At 36.5% G+C, this 17,707-nt stretch overlaps 1 protein-coding gene across 1 annotated transcript in view; it reads right to left on the bottom strand.

The window, feature by feature from the left end:
- Positions 1-1,557: 1,557 nt before the first annotated feature.
- Positions 1,558-17,707, bottom strand: part of LOC149496680 (uncharacterized) — a 42,033-nt gene continuing 25,883 nt past the window's right edge. The window contains exon 6 of the mRNA XM_089720407.1: positions 1,558-1,873. Coding sequence (XP_089576533.1) covers positions 1,558-1,873 — 316 coding nt within the window. The remainder of the gene's footprint in view (positions 1,874-17,707) is intronic.

Below are 17,707 nucleotides of genomic sequence, written 5' to 3'. Positions count from 1 at the left end.
CAATGGAAGTAAATGTTTCTCCTTTTATTTGTAACTTGTTTTTGCATGGATTTTTATAACCAGTGATTGTCAGGTTAGATATCCTCAATTATTTTATTTTCAATTATTGGTTTAGATGTGGATATATTTACTTATTTAGAGAGTGATGCTATTTTTAGCGTGTGAATGAGAAACAAGAGTGATTTTCTTTTTTCAATTTTTTATTTGTTGGTTGATTTTTTATTTTTCGTTTTCACACACAGACACATGTATGTATATATATATATATATATATATATATTCTTTCCTCTATCACGAATGAAAGAAGTACAAGTTTTAGCATAAATATTTATTGATTCTTTTCTTAACTTGATGATCGACGCCAGCAAGATTGAGGAACAAAAAAAATAAAAAGCATTCATCTTTGTGGATATAATTAATATTCTAATATCAAAAGACAATCAACTTAACTACTAAGCAACATAAAATGCTAAAAGATATTATATTGGCTGTAATGATAGTTAAATTTCGAATGAGATCTTAGCAAGAAAACAGAACATATTGTCAAGCTCGAAAATTCAAAATAGAGAAATGGAAATATCACATGAGAAGGATAATCAAGAACAATCAAAATTCCCAATCATCATAGCCATGAAGGGTCCTTCAAGTATAAAAAAGAGTGAATTGTCCGTAAAATAGCTGCATTTCTTCAATATCCTCTAATTGATGAAGAAGATATCACCCCTTACCTTCAAAATTTCATTCCAAGCTCCTCCATTGAATCTTACCTATTGCCTTTCAAAATTGCCTCTCAAATCTGTTCAACCCAACTAGATTCAAAACTCGGAGTCATCCTCAATACTCCACTATTTAATAATACCCAATTCGATGATTTAGTACAACTTGCAACTTCTAAAGATGTCTCTGTAATTATCATTGAGTGTAAAACTCAAAACAATAATATTCAAGCCGTTTGTCAATATGAGACTATGCAAGTACCAAAAATTAGTATTGAGATTACAAAAACTTTTGTCGTAGAAGACTTTGTCGCAGAAATATTTAAGGTTATAGAATCACATCATCATCAAGCTGTTGATAATGCTTCTGATTCTAAAGGTAATGTTGATCTTATTGAGACCACTTTCACAGAGAGACATGCACATGAATTTTCATTCATTGAAGACCATTCCATTTCTAGTTTTGAGAAGCTCAAATGCAACTGTTGCCAACAACTCATTTCTGGTAAAATCTATAAGTGCGCTGAATGTGATGAATTCATCCTCCACAAAGCTTGTGCAGAATTAAATCACAAATTAATTGGTTTGAGGGAAAATTGTCCTCCTTTTTTAAAAAAAGATCCATTTGATTATGATTTTCCTAATCAATATAAATGTAATTTTTGCCAAAAATTCTCAAAATTTTGTTCCGATTGCCTACTTCAAACCCATATCCAAAGTATATTTTTACCCACTATTATTAAATATGAAGGTCATGTACACGCTCTTAATTTTATTATAATGCCACCATGGGTCAATTTCCAATTCAAATGCTCGAAATGTGATAGAATCGGAAATTCTATTAACTACAAATGTTACGAGTGTAATTTTGATCTTCACGTCGATTGTGCTTTGCCGCCGCCGCTGCAGCCGCAGCAGCGGCTGGAGCTGGAGCAGCGGCAGCGGCTGGAGCTGGAGCTGCAGCAGCGGCAGCAACAGCTGCGGCAGCGGCTGGAGCAGCCGCATCCGCTGCGGCAGCAGCTTCTGGCAACGCTGGTGGAGCAGGTGCAGCAGCTGAAGCAGCAGCTGGAGGAGCCGCTGTAGCTGCTGCCGCTGCTGGAGCTGCAGTGGGAGCGGCAGCAGCGGCGGAAGCGGCTGCAGTTCTAAAGGAGGCGTGCCTTTGGTTAAAAGGATCTCAGTCAAAATGAAGATATTTCGAGAAATCTAATTCTACATCTTTATAAGAAGGGAGAAGACCCACCAAAGATTATGTTTGGTTTTTTTTTTTTTTTTTTCCAGGTTCTGTATATAATATATATATATGTATGGATTTGTTATGGGATTTGCTAAGTAAGCTCTATTTTCTTTCTTTTATTTCCTTAGTGTCCTCCTTTTTCTAATTAATCAGTCTTTGCAACAAATGAGAAAAAAAATCCATTTTTGCTTAGATTTTATTAAAAAGACTATTTCTTATTCTAGTCTTTTTAATTGTAAACATCAATTAATCCAATCAAATTTTTAGTTTGAGTTTATAATTCAAACAATTTTAAACACTATTTCTTATTCTAGATAATTCTATATAAATAAAATCCTACAATTCAAATATTGCAATGTAAATAATATACAACAAAATTTTGTATAATTTAATTATTTAATGATACAATATTAATTTTTAAACTTAAAAAATCCAATGAAATCATAAAAGAAAAAAAGAAATATATAATTACAAACAAAGTCAAATTATCTATATATGGTGAGGGAAATAATTTCAAGTAGATAAAATTGTAGGAAGTCTAACTAACTTATGTTTATCTACATCAAATTATCCTCTAGGTGAAGTCTATCATTTTAAGAAAATTATTTTGAATACTTGAAGAATTCATATCTACAAACAAATGATTCTCTTGTATCTGAGTCGGTTTCATTTGTTATCTAATAATCTTGGTATTTGTATCACTACATGTATCCATGATTTTTAACTGAAAATCCAAATTCAAATAAGAATAGATAGATGTATAAAATTAACTTTTTATCTCTTTGCTGCACAATCTTTTGTCTCTGCAATATAGAAAACATGCAAATAGTAAAGTAAACTTTTAAATAAAATAAATAACAAAATATTATAATTTCAAAAGTCAGAGCCATGGTTTTACATTTTTTAAGCTAATATTTTCCAACTCCTTGACTCTTTTCTAAATTCATAGTTATTATTTAGAGTGATAGATAGAAAGGTGACAAGAAAATGCAAAATTTTGTATTTAATGAGAATCAAACTCACCTTTAATCTTCATTTTAGCGAGCCACTAGCAATATTTTTTCAATGCCTAAATAACTTATAATTGAAAACTGCAATCAAAATAATCAAAATGGCCTGTAATCAAAGAGCACGAAGGCAACAAAATAGCAAAAAAAATTTAGAAAACTCAATCCAAGAAAAATAGCAACAAAATAAAAACTGAATCCAAAAAGAAAAGGAAAAAAATAAAAAGTTCACCTAATCCTGCAATAATGAAACAAATGACAACAAAAACAAACAATATATTAGTGGATATATGATTAGAGAGAGAGAGAGAGAGAGAGAGAGAGAGAGAGAGAGAGAGAGAGAGAGAGAGAGAGAGAGAGAGAGAGAGAGAGAGAGAGAGAGACAAGGAGAAATTCAATAGCTTTTAAATAAAAAGATATGATTAAATTCATTAAATTCAATTTTCAAATAAAGATACGATATCAATACAACTTTTTAAATATAAATATGATTAACTTTTAAAAAATATTATAGTGGCCAATCAAATTGAAAAATAATTAACAATTATTGAAAAATAAATACATGAAATATTATAAACAATAAGAAAATATATATATATTTTTTTACATCTATACTAAATGATATGCACAACTAAAAGGGCATTTGATCCAGCTGTTTCGTGCGACTGATAGCTATTTTATACCCAACAGCTATGCTAAAGGTGTTTGGTAAGTTTTTTTGTAACATCCTCTTGAGTTGAGTCGGGTTGAACCAAATCTGGTTGGGGTAGAATGGATGATAAGTGGACTTATTTGCATGGAAAGTTTAGGACTTGTTTGCATTAAAACATATAGCTTGGGTAGTAAGTTGTAGCCTTTGTATACTTGAGGTACCAATTAGAGAGTTTACACAGCCAAATCACTTCTTCTAGAGTCTGCCCGTTCCTATCATTTTCACTTTCCTATTTTCACGTTTTTCATTTTCTTCTTACGTTTCCCTTCGATTTCCTTGCACTTTTCATGCAAGTTACGCAGTAAGTCCACTCCAAGTAAGTAGAATTCCTTGAAGTTATATGTTATTCACTCTTTAATTGAGTTATATTGGGGATGAGTTATGAGAATTCTTGTGTATAGGAGAAGAAAGTTCAAAGGTAGCAGAAAAGAGAAGCTAAAACAGAGCCCCAGCTTTGTGGCAAGACAGGTTTGATATCTCTTGTTATTTCCCATGTTCTTTGCATGAAAAATTGTGTGGAGTGTTGCTCATGAGATCATATGTTGCTTATTGTGGAGTGAGAGGATTGAAAATGATGTGAAAACAGGGGATGGAATGAGTTTATGAACCAGAGTTTGCTGGAAATTTTACCAGCAACTTCATCTTGATTTTGACCCCAGTAAATGATGGAACTAGGAATTGTCATAGAAGAGTTATTTGTTCCTCTATGTGTTATCTTTACGTGGGCTTTTGAATCACTCAATTTGAAGTTGTATATTGAGAGTTATGGCCAAAAGAACACAGACTGCACAATCTGGAAACACGTCGCGCGCCCGCGCGGTCTGGAAAGCAAGTCGCGCTCGCGACTTTCACATGCGCGGTCGCGACTTTGGCCAAAAACTCTCTGACTCTCAAATGGCACATCTCGCGCTCGCGACTTTCACATGCGCGGTCGCGACTTCGGCCAGAAGCTCTCTGACTCTCAGTTTGCGCATTTCGCGCTCGCGAACTCCACAAGCGCGCTCACGACTTCATCTCGCGCTCGCGACTTGTGCTGCGCGGTCGCGACTTGAGCCAGAAACCTCTCTGACTCTCGATTGCACTTCTCGCGCTCGCGAGGTTTGAAGACGCGCTCGCGACTTCTCCCTGGGAAGCATCTCGCGCTCGTGACTTTTCCCTGCGCGCTCGCGACTTGTGTTTTCATGCATTTTGGACTTCATTTTCTATACAATTACATTCCTTTGCTCAACATGCATGCATCCAATCATTGTAAAACAAAAATATAATATAAGAACATGGATTAAAACAACATGTAAGCATTTATATGGTGTGAAATCAAATCAATATGAGGAACTATGACGTTGTGAAACCATTTATGTGCTATTGTGTTACATTGTTGACATGCTAATCTTAAGCTCCATTGAGGTTAGGTAGAAACCATGTAGATAAGGCTATGTCGCGACATAGAATAGCAGATCTGCGCTCCATACAGTTTGGAACTCCGGCTACAGGCCGTTGAGTGGATATGATTAAACCGTGCGGTGCAAATCCGGTTAGGGGCACCAAAACGGACAATATTGGCATAGGCGAATCCGGTTCGGGGCCTATAGCATACAGTTTCATCCAGTTTCATACAGTTTATCTTATCACTTCGGTTTCACTATAACCTTATGGAGCCATACAGATATTTTAACTTGCTATTGCATGAATCAGACAGTAAAATAAACAGTAAGAAAGATCATCAAGGTGAAATGAAAGCCGTATGTTATGTGTGATTATATGTACTTACATAATTCTTTCTGCATATATGTGTGCTTAATTATGTCTTTCTATATTGAGATATCCACTGAGCTGTAATAGCTCAGCGAGTTACCTGTTTAACTCGCAGGTTTTGAGACTGGTCTATAGAGCGACAGCGTACAACTGCAGCAGTTCATCTGTAGAAGACATGGTCTTCAGGGTAGCTCCCTATTTTGATATGTATCTTTTATTATTCTTTCATGGCATGTACAGGGCACACAGTTGGGCCCATCTCATTTTGAACACTTGTATAATGTATATAAATATTCAGTACACTAGTAATGTAAACGGCATCGATATATATATATAAATATTCAGTATTATGATATCAGCATGTCTAATCATACAGTCAACCAGTGTTGTAGCATCTCGACTCGGTTCATTCGGGTTAACGGGTGGACCGGGAAGGGGTGTTACAAATTTTGGTATCAGAGCCCTCGGTTTAATTTCCCCGGGCTTGAATGCATAAGTCAGTATATGTACATGCCATGACTACCCTGATGAACTAAGCAGTTGTTATTATTTTAGGAGGATGTCTCAGGAAGGTGAAAGTGAGTCACACGCCTCCAGAGCAGTGGAGGGTGAGGCTCCAGCAGCACCAGGTCAAGCTAGAACAGTGGAGGGTGAGGCTTCAAGAGCACTAGGTCAAGAGGTGCTGTTAAAACAACTTGCAGATACTTTTCGACAGATTGCAGGGGTGATGCCTCAAGCACCAGTAGTGGTGGAGAGAGAGAGAAAACCCCCATTGGAGAAGCTTAGAAAATATGGTGCAAAGGAATTCAAAGCGAGCAAAGATGATAGTCCCGAAGTAGCTGAGTATTGGCTAGATGGGACATCGAGAGTCCTAGAACAATTGCAGTGTACAGCCGAAGACAAGTTGATTTGTGCCACTTCATTGCTGATAGAGGAGGCATATACATGGTGGACCACTGTGCAACAGAGAGTAACAGCAGATCAGCGTACTTGGCAATTCTTCTTGGATGAATTCAAGAAGAAGTTCATTACCGAGGCTTACCTAGATGCGAGAAGGAAAGAATTCTTATACCTGCAACAGAACAGAATGTCTGTAGTTGAATATGAAAGAGAATTTACTAGACTCAGCAGGTATGGTAAGCAGATAGTGGCTACAGAAGCCGAAAGGTGTAAGAAGTTTCAAGAAGGCTTGAATGATGAGATTCAGATGGGAGTGGTAGCTTCTAGATTCAGAGAATTCTCAGCCTTGGTAGAGGCAGCTCAAGAGATAGAGCGAATACAGGCCAATCAGCGTTCTAGACGCCAGCGGTCTCAGTAGAGAAGAGACCAGACTCAGAGTGCACCCAGTACACATCAGCCGGAGAGCAAGAAATTCAGAAGGGTTGTGAAGCATACTTGGTATGTGCATTACATGCAGAGAAAGAAAAGTCGAAAGTGGAAGACATACCAACAGTGTGTGATTATCCAGATGTATTTCCAGATGAGTTACCAGGGTTACCACCAAGGAGGGAAGTGGAGTTTACCATAGATGTCTATCCTGGAGCAGCACCAGTATCTATTGCACCTTACAGAATGGCACCAGCAGAGTTAAAAGAGTTAAAGATTCAGCTGCAGGAGTTATTGGATAAAGGCTTTATCAGACCCAGTGTAGCACCTTGGGGAGCACCAGTGTTATTCGTCAAGAAGAAAGATGGATCACTCAGACTGTGCATTGATTACAGACAGCTGAATAAACTGACAATCAAGAATAAGTATCCATTGCCTCGAATCGACGATTTGTTTGATCAGTTAAAAGGTGCAGGTATGTTTTCTAAGATCGACCTCAGGTCGGGATATCATCAGTTGCGTATAAAGGAAGAAGATATCGCTAAGACTGTATTCAGGACCCGATATGGTCACTTTGAATTTTTAGTAATGCCATTCGGTCTCACAAATGCACCGGCAGTGTTCATGGATCTCATGAACCGCGTATTTCATTCATACCTGGATCAGTTTGTGGTGGTGTTTATAGATGACATTTTGGTCTACTCCAGAGACAGGGCAGAACATGATAAGCATTTACGGATTGTACTTCAGACATTGAGAGATAAACAGCTGTATGCTAAGCTCAGTAAGTGTGAGTTTTGGCTAGAAGAAGTTTCTTTCTTAGGACATGTGGTGTCATCGGAGGGTATCAGAGTGGATCCTAAGAAGATTGAAGCTATTGTTGATTGGAGACCACCCAGAAATGTCACAGAAGTTCGAAGTTTTCTAGGTTTAGCCGGTTATTACAGAAGGTTTGTAAAAGGATTCTCCATCATTGCATCACCTTTAACAAGACTATTGAAAAAAGAGGTTGTATTTCAATGGGATACTAGATGTCAGCAGAGTTTTGACACTTTGAAGAGAAAGTTGACTGAAGCACCAGTGTTAACTCAGCCAGTGTCAGGTAAAGACTTTGAGATTTACAGTGATGCCTCTCATACTGGGTTGGGATGTGTACTCATGCAAGATAAGAAAGTGGTCGCCTATGTCTCCAGACAATTGAAACCACATGAGTTGAATTATCCAACCCATGATTTAGAACTGGCAGCCATTGTTCTAGCATTCAAAGTATGGCGGCATTATCTGTATGGTGAAAAGTGTTACATTTACACAGATCATCAGAGTTTAAAGTACTTACCAACACAGAAGGACTTGAATTCAAGACAACGGAAGTGGATGCAGATTCTGGCTAATTATGATTATGTCATTAATTATCATCCGGGCAAGGCTAATGTGGTAGCGGATGCCCTTAGCCGGAAATCCTTGTATGCTTTGAGCTTAATGAGAATTAGTATGGAGTTACAACAGCAAGGAGCTATTCTCGCACAGATGCAAGTACAACCATCTTGGCTTCAGGAAGTTGCAGAAGCACAGAAGAAAGATGCACAAATAGCCCTATGGGTTAAACAAGTCCAGGCAGATCATGGTGGGAAATTTAGATTGGATAGCAATGGAGTTTTGTTTTATGCAGATAGAATTGTTGTACCACAGACAGGGGAAGTCAGACAAAAGATTCTGCATGAAGCTCATAACAGTCCATATACAATGCATCCAGGTAGCACCAAGATGTATCAAGATTTGAAGAAAGGCTATTGGTGGCAAGGCATGAAGAGAGACATCGGAGATGTTGTAACAAGATGTTTAACATGTCAACAAGTAAAAGCAGAACATCAACTGCCATCCGGGTTACTTCATCCCATAATAGTGCCAACATGGAAATGGGATCAGATCACGATGGACTTTGTTACTGGCTTACCTCAGACACAGCGGAAGCATGATGCAGTATGGGTAATTGTGGACAGATTAACCAAGTCTGCTCATTTCCTACCAGTTAAGACGGACTATTCTCTGGACAAGTTAGCAGAAATTTATGTTAGTGAGATAGTTCGACTACATGGAGTTCCATCATCCATTATCTCTGATCGTGATCCAAGGTTTACATCGAAGTTCTGGGGTAAACTTCAAGAGGCATTAGGAACGAAACTGCATTTCAGCACTGCATTTCATCCGCAGACAGATGGGCAATCAGAGAGAGTGATTCAAATCCTGGAAGACATGTTGAGATCATGTGTTATTGAATTTGAAGGCAGTTGGGACAAATATGTATCTCTCATGGAGTTTGCCTACAACAACAACTATCAAGCGAGCATCAAGATGGCACCCTATGAAGCATTGTATGGTAGAAGATGCAGAACACCTGTATGTTGGACAGAACTTAGTGAGAAGAAGATTTTGGGTCCAGATTTGGTGAGAGACACAGAAGAGAAAGTAGAAATCATCAGAAGACGGCTGAAGGAAGCAAGTGATCGACAGAAATCCTATGCGGATTTAAAGAGAAAAGACATTGAGTATTCAGTTGGGGATAAATTATTTTTGAAGGTTTCACCATGGAAGAAGATCCTAAGGTTTGGACAAAAGGGTAAGCTAAGTCCTAGGTTCATTGGTCCATACGAGATTGTTGAACGCGTAGGACCATTAGCCTATCGCCTAGCATTACCTCCAACCTTAGATCGAATCCATAATGTATTTCATGTATCCATGTTGAGAAGATACAGATCAGACCCCTCACATGTGTTATCAGCAGACGAGATTGAAATTCAGCCGGATCTCACGTATGAAGAAGAACCAGTTCAGATCCTAGCCAAAGAAACTAAAGAATTGCGGAACAAGAAAATAGCATTGGTGAAAGTTCTTTGGAGGAATCATAAGACAGAAGAAGCAACTTGGGAATCAGAAGAAACCATGCGACAACAATATCCGCATTTGTTTACAACAGGTAAACTTCGGGACGAAGTTTTTATTTAGAAGGGGAGAACTGTAACATCCTCTTGAGTTGAGTCGGGTTGAACCAAACCTGGTTGGGGTAGAATGGATGATAAGTGGACTTATTTGCATGGAAAGTTTAGGACTTGTTTGCATTAAAACATATAGCTTGGGTAGTAAGTTGTAGCCTTTGTATACTTGAGGTACCAATTAGAGAGTTTACACAGCCAAATCACTTCTTCTAGAGTCTACCCGTTCCTATCATTTTCACTTTCCTATTTTCACATTTTTCATTTTCTTCTTACGTTTTCCTTCCATTTCCTTGCACTTTTCATGCAAGTTACGCAGTAAGTCCACTCCAAGTAAGTAGAATTCCTTGAAGTTATATGTTATTCACTCTTTAATTGAGTTATATTGGGGATGAGTTATGAGAATTCTTGTGTATAGGAGAAGAAAGTTCAAAGGTAGCAGAAAAGAGAAGCTAAAACAGAGCCCCAGCTTTGTGGCAAGACAGGTTTGATATCTCTTGTTATTTCCCATGTTCTTTGCATGAAACATTGTGTGGAGTGTTGCTCATGAGATCATATGTTGCTTATTGTGGAGTGAGAGGATTGAAAATGATGTGAAAACAGGGGATGGAATGAGTTTATGAACCAGAGTTTGCTAGAAATTTTACTAGCAACTTCATCTTGATTTTGACCCCAGTAAATGATGGAACTAGGAATTGTCATAGAAGAGTTATTTGTTCCTCTATGTGTTATCTTTATGTGGGCTTTTGAATCACTCAATTTGAAGTTGTATATTGAGAGTTATGGCCAAAAGAACACAGACTGCACAATCTGGAAACACGTCGCGCGCCCGCGCGGTCTGGAAAGCAAGTCGCGCTCGCGACTTTCACATGCGCGGTCGCGACTTTGGCCAAAAACTCTCTGACTCTCAAATGGCACATCTCGCGCTTGCGACTTTCACATGCGCGGTCGCGACTTCGGCCAGAAGCTCTCTGACTCTCAGTTTGCGCATTTCGCGCTCGCGAACTCCACAAGCGCGCTCGCGACTTCATCTCGCGCTCGCGACTTGTGCTGCGCGGTCGCGACTTGAGCCAGAAACCTCTATGACTCTCGATTGCACTTCTCGCGCTCGCGAGGTTTGAAGACGCGCTCGCGACTTCTCCCTGGGAAGCATCTCGCGCTCGCGACTTTTCCCTGCGCGCTCGCGACTTGTGTTTTCATGCATTTTGGACTTCATTTTCTATACAATTACATTCCTTTGCTCAACATGCATGCATCCAATCATTGTAAAACAAAAATATAATATAAGAACATGGATTAAAACAACATGTAAGCATTTATATGGTGTGAAATCAAATCAATATGAGGAACTATGACGTTGTGAAACCATTTATGTGCTATTGTGTTACATTGTTGACATGCTAATCTTAAGCTCCATTGAGGTTAGGTAGAAACCATGTAGATAAGGCTATGTCGCGACATAGAATAGCAGATCTGCGCTCCATACAGTTTGGAACTCCGGCTACAGGCCGTTGAGTGGATATGATTAAACCGTGCGGTGCAAATCCGGTTAGGGGCACCAAAACGGACAATATTGGCATAGGCGAATCCGGTTCGGGGCCTATAGCATACAGTTTCATCCAGTTTCATACAGTTTATCTTATCACTTCGGTTTCACTATAACCTTATGGAGCCATACAGATATTTTAACTTGCTATTGCATGAATCAGACAGTAAAATAAACAGTAAGAAAGATCATCAAGGTGAAATGAAAGCCGTATGTTATGTGTGATTATATGTACTTACATAATTCTTTCTGCATATATGTGTGCTTAATTATGTCTTTCTATATTGAGATATCCACTGAGCTGTAATAGCTCAGCGAGTTACCTGTTTAACTCGCAGGTTTTGAGACTGGTCTATAGAGCGACAGCGTACAACTGCAGCAGTTCATCTGTAGAAGACACGGTCTTCAGGGTAGCTCCCTATTTTGATATGTATCTTTTATTATTCTTTCATGGCATGTACAGGGCACACAGTTGGGCCCATCTCATTTTGAACACTTGTATAATGTATATAAATATTCAGTACACTAGTAATGTAAACGGCATCGGTATATATATATAAATATTCAGTATTATGATATCAGCATGTCTAATCATACAGTCAACCAGTGTTGTAGCATCTCGACTCGGTTCATTCGGGTTAACGGGTGGACCGGGAAGGGGTGTTACATTTTTAATCATCAGCTGATAGCTTATAGAAGTCTCAATCAGTTACTGATTTCCATCATCTACACTTTAGAAGTTTTGCATGTCAGCTGATAGATGGTTCATATTATATTATTTTGGACTTTATTAACCTTATAAAAATAATTGCTAATATTGTTTTTTTCAAATTGATATTTTTTGTAATAATTTCATTTATAGTTATTTAAAAATAATTTCTTTAAAATATTATTTTAAAAATTTTAATTATTATTTTAGTAATATAAAACCATTACACGCACAATAGTCATTTTATATTTTAACAACAACCGCTACCAACATTTTACCAAACACAAATAGTAATCAACTAACCGATATTAGCCATCAACTATCAGCTACCAGCTGATACTGTCACGACCTGTCTCCTTGGGCCGCATCGATACTAAGGCTTAGTTAAGCATAAGGCCCCCAAAACCCGTAATAAGCCTTTTGTAACCATAACTAATCTAAGCCCACTATTATATGGTGCCCAATACTTGATTTGCAAACCTGAGTCTTATTGATTCTATACATACATATTTACATGAATACAAGTATTTACAATTATGAGCTAGGACAAGCAAAATTTCTAATATCCTTTATTCAGATTTTTAAGTTTATTTACAATTCAAAAAGATTACAGTAATTGCAAAACTTTAACTACATATAGGCAAGCAAGGTCCTTTTTAAAAGAATAGATCTAGTTGCTCCAGAGGCGCCTATGGTAGTTGAAAGAGGAAGCTAATAACTTGGGAAAAATAAATGAGGCGAGGGGTGAGTGCTCAGCTCGGTGAATAGTAATAAGTATATAAACATCACACGCAATCACGCAGATGCTTTGCCTTAATATCTAGAATGTCACACACTTCAATCACACAGTGTTATACACCAACTCATCATGAAATTTATACACGCGGTAGAAAAGATCATGCTCGTGTGGCCTGTAATGCAAGATATGACTTTAGATAAATATTATTCAAAAATCGCAAAGCCAAGATCACATCATTCCACATTTCACAATAAACAGATTACTCATCACATCTTTATCAATTCATATATAGGTTATCCATAGTTTCACGATAGAGGAGCCCATCCCTCTACCAAGGCATGAGGAGTCCATCCCCCATATATGGACCGAGGAGCTCATCCCCCAAATATGAGCCGAGAAGCCAATCCCGCATATGGCTAAAGTACCATTAACCACGTGGTTTTCCTTCCCATATTTTCATTTTCCGCTTCCCATATCCGCATCACACAACATTCATCCATATACACATTCATGAGTCAAATAAATATTTACAGCAAGGCACTTTAATCACATGATCAAACATTAATAAACAAATCAAAAGTTTGCAAGTAATCACAAGTGACCACGATACAAGTATCGAAACATTTACACATTTAGTAAGTGCAAATTTAACTTGAACATTCAATACGATTGGGTTAAGCAATTTTAGATGATAATAAACATGAAGCATCCAAGGTAAGCATATAAAATAAGAGAACACTTTGTGACCAATAAACACATTATTCACACTAAAGTAATCTTATGTTTAATGCCAATAGAATGATAAGATCAATTATAAGAATGTAAGTTGATATGCATGGTTTAGGTATAAATAATACTTACTACTACTCACAATTCAAGCCATATTAGCTAATTTGTATTCCTCCATTTGATCCTCTAACGACTACTTTTGAATCTCTTGAATCGCCTTGAGAATGTACAATAAGAAGAGTATATGTAAGAATTCATATTTTTAAGTTATTAATCTTTAATTATGACAACTATTTTTATATTTTAAATTAATTACCTAAACATATTATCTTAAGTTATCTAAGCTCTTATCTCGACTCATTTCTCCCAATTCCCATTACGATCTTATTACTATTTATTTATTTATCAGTCACTTTTATTGTATTCGTATTGCGATTGGTTTCAATCATCATACTAAATATTCGGCAGCATATTCTTTGAAACTCGGACTAACCACATGCCAAATATCACATTTTCAATATACATAAAATCTAGTCACAGCCCATCCATCGGGCACAATCACAATCATTAATAAGTCCCCTTCCTCCAATCACAGTTCACACCAATTTAACTATATTCAATTATCAATACAATATCCAAGTACTAATTTAAATAATCATATTTAACCAGTTTCACTACGTTAGCAACAGCAACTAAGGTTTCATTTTCTTTAGATTTACATCTAACTCAATCAACATAATTTAATAGAATAAATAGTTTAGTACTTTAGGTTCTAGCGAAAAATTAATTAACAATGTTAACTGAAAAGTTCAATTAAATCTAGAATCATGGTTTGCAGCTCACCGATTGGGAAACCAATTATATCATCGTGTCAGTTAATGGAGGAGAGCATTCTGTCCCTAACGAGTCGCCCGAGTATCGCCAGAGCTCCACCGCCGGCCGCCTCCTTTGCCGTCATGCACAGTGGCCAAAACATCAATCTTCACCGGGAACGTGCAATCTTTACAACAACTCGCTCCAAATCTCACAAGGAGCCCAAAAATGAGATTACTTTTAGGAGGAGGTGAGTAGGTATGTCTGACTTGCATCGGCAGCTGCCAAAGCCACCACGATTCATGGTGGTTATGCGATTTTCCAACAAACCCATACATTGATTTAGGGGAAATATTAAGATGGCCACAAAGAATTAATTCGTGCTCACCCTAACACTCCAGATCACCAAAAATGGCAAGGGATCGCTAAAACAAAATCTACAAGAGGAACTCAAAGTTCCAAGCTTCGGTTCCCAACAATCGCACATCCAAGACATCAATGGAGGTTACAACCATGATTCATGTCGAGTAGGTCCTTTTAGTGTGTGCCTTCGCCGTAGATGATGTATCATAACTGGAAATCGAAAATAAGGAGTTGGGAAGGGGCTGTCGCACGAAGGAGAGGAGAAAGGTCAAGAAAAAAAAAAGGAAAAAAAAAAAGCAAAGGTAAAAAGATAGACGGAAACGTGGGCCTTTGGGTAGACATGGCCATATTACGGTTACGGGAACCGAAACCGTCGGTTCGAACCAGCCCGGAACCGTAACTGGAACCGATGAGAATCAAAACCGGACCGAACCGGAATTAGAACCGAAAATTCCTGTTCCGGTTCTGGTTCCAGAAAATTAGGAACTAGAACCGGCGGTTCCAGAGAACCGATCGGAACCGGACTGGAACCGCCGGTTCTCCGGCCGGTTAGAACCGGTTCGAAGCGGCGGTTCTAGCCGTTGTAAACTGTCAGACCTGGTTTTTTTTTTAAAAAAATTTTATTGTGAAATCTCTTAATTACCCCTCCCAACAGCCATAAACGGCTACATAACGGCTAGTTTCAAGGGTATTTTTGAAAAAATGAATTTTTGGATTTATTATAAATACCTCATTTTATTTACAAATTCATTACAAAAAAAATCTCAACTCTCTCTACTTACTCTCTCGACAATATACTACACTCTCTACTTACTCTCTCTACAATATACTACACTCTACTTTATATTATTCATTTATTCTTCTCTACTCTACAATCTCTCTTATTAAGTTATTATTCTCTCTAATTTTTTTTATTCAATTTTCCAAATTATATCTTATTATCATATAATGGCAAGTAGAGGAAACTCAAATTCGGGTAAGGGCAAGGGAAAGATTGGAGAATCATCTATCCCTACAAATGATATCTATAATATGATTCCCAACCAATTTAATTTTGAGGGTTATCCAAATGAAAATTTGGAAATTTCAACTCAAGAATATGAATTTAATGAGCAATTACAAGGACATGAAGAGCAAGAGCAAGAGCAACGAGCACAAATTGTTGCAAGAGCAAGACAAATTTCCGACATATTCGCCATTCATTTCACGAAAAAATTCAAAGGTGAGAAAATGTGCGATGTAATTTGCAATTATTGTGGAAAATCTTATAAATTTAAACAAGCGGGCGGCTATGGATCATTTTGGAAGCATTTGGAGACAAAACATCCAACAAAAATAGGAGTTGATCGGTCTCAAACACAAATTTTCGGGTACGCTTCTAACCTTTCTTTATTTAAATATTCTGAAAAAATACAAAAAGATGAATTAGCAAAAATGATTTCTATGGAATATTTATCTTTTAGTTTTGGTGAAAAAGTAGGTTTTAATAATTATTGTCAAAAAGCTTTAAATCCTCTGCTAAAAGAGTACCAAGAAATACTGTAAAATGAACTATTATTTCTTTATATAATAAAGGAAAAAAAGAGTTAGAGCTTTTATTTTCTTAAATGAAAATTCTTGTTTCAATTTGTTGTGATGTTTGGAGTGATCATTGGCAAATGCATTCTTATATAGGTATTACATGTCATTGGATTGATGATGATTGGAAAATTCAAAAAAGAATTATTGGTTTTCGTGTTTTTGATGATAAACAAACTGCAAATAATATTTATAGAGTAATTGTTTCAATTTTAGATGAATATAAGTTGACAAAAAAATTTTTTCAATTTCATTTGATAATGTTTCTGCAAATACTAGATCAATTATTGAACTTAAAAAAATTTGTGAACCAAATATTGGTGAAAAAGTTTTTCATATAAGATGTGCATGCCATGTTTTAAATTTATGTGTAAAAGATGGTTTAAAAATTCTTGAATCTTTTATTTCTCCAATTAAAAAAGCTATTTCATATTTATGGACACATCTCCAAGTGATGAAAAGTTGGGCTAAATTTTGTAAAGAAAATAATAAAAGACTAAAACGTTTTCCAAGGGATGTCCCAACTCGTTGGAATTCAACATATGAATTACTAAACGAGTCTTTTTCTTATAAAGAATTATTATGCTTTTTTGTTACTAATAATATTGAGGATATTAATTTATATCCACAAAATTGGGAGATTTGTGCAAAAATTTTAGATATTTTAAAAATTTTTAATGATGCTACCTATAAATTTAGTGGGGTTTATTATCCCACATCTCATTTATTTTTACCTATGTGTATTAATATTGTTACTGCACTCTAAGAATTTCAAAATGATGATTTATTAAAAGATTGTATTTTTTCAATGAAAAAAAAATGTTTATCTTATTTTAAAAATATACCACCCCTTTATCTTGTTGCTATTGTATTTGATCTTAGATTTAGAATGGATGTTTTATGTGATTATTTGACTATTTATTATGAAGTATTAAATCTTGATGTAGAAGATAATGTTAATATAAATGTAGTAATGCATGAAGTTAAACAAAATATTATGCAATTATATAATGAATTTGTTCAAGTTTCTAGTTCATCTACTTCTACTTCTACTTCTTCTCAATCTAATATTCAACAATTTCCAACACAAAGGGTAAGTGGTGTTGGTGTTGCTCAACAAGTTTTACTACAAAGACAAAAAAGAACAAGGGAATCTAGTTCTATTTTTGAATTTGATAATTATCTAACAACTTCTTTTGAGTTTGGTGATGATTATGCAGATACTGATTTTCCAATTTTAGATTGGTGGAGTCGTCACGCAAATACTTTTTCAATTCTTTCTTTACTTGCAAAACAAATTTTAGCAGCTCCGGTCTCCACTGTTGCGGTTGAACAAGCTTTTAGTCAAGGAGGAAACATACTTGATGAAACACGATCTCGTATGACACCCGATTCATTAGAAGCACAATCATGCGTGGATGATTGGACCAAGGCCGAACTAAGAGCCCAAGAAAATCCAAAAGAGAATAAAGATTTATATGATTTATACGATG

This window comes from Jatropha curcas, chromosome 4 (assembly GCF_041381405.1).
Source record: "Jatropha curcas cultivar XTBG-Jc1 chromosome 4, XTBG_Jcur_1.0, whole genome shotgun sequence".
Taxonomy (NCBI): Eukaryota; Viridiplantae; Streptophyta; class Magnoliopsida; order Malpighiales; family Euphorbiaceae; genus Jatropha; species Jatropha curcas.
This window is presented reverse-complemented; position numbering and strand designations above follow the sequence as displayed.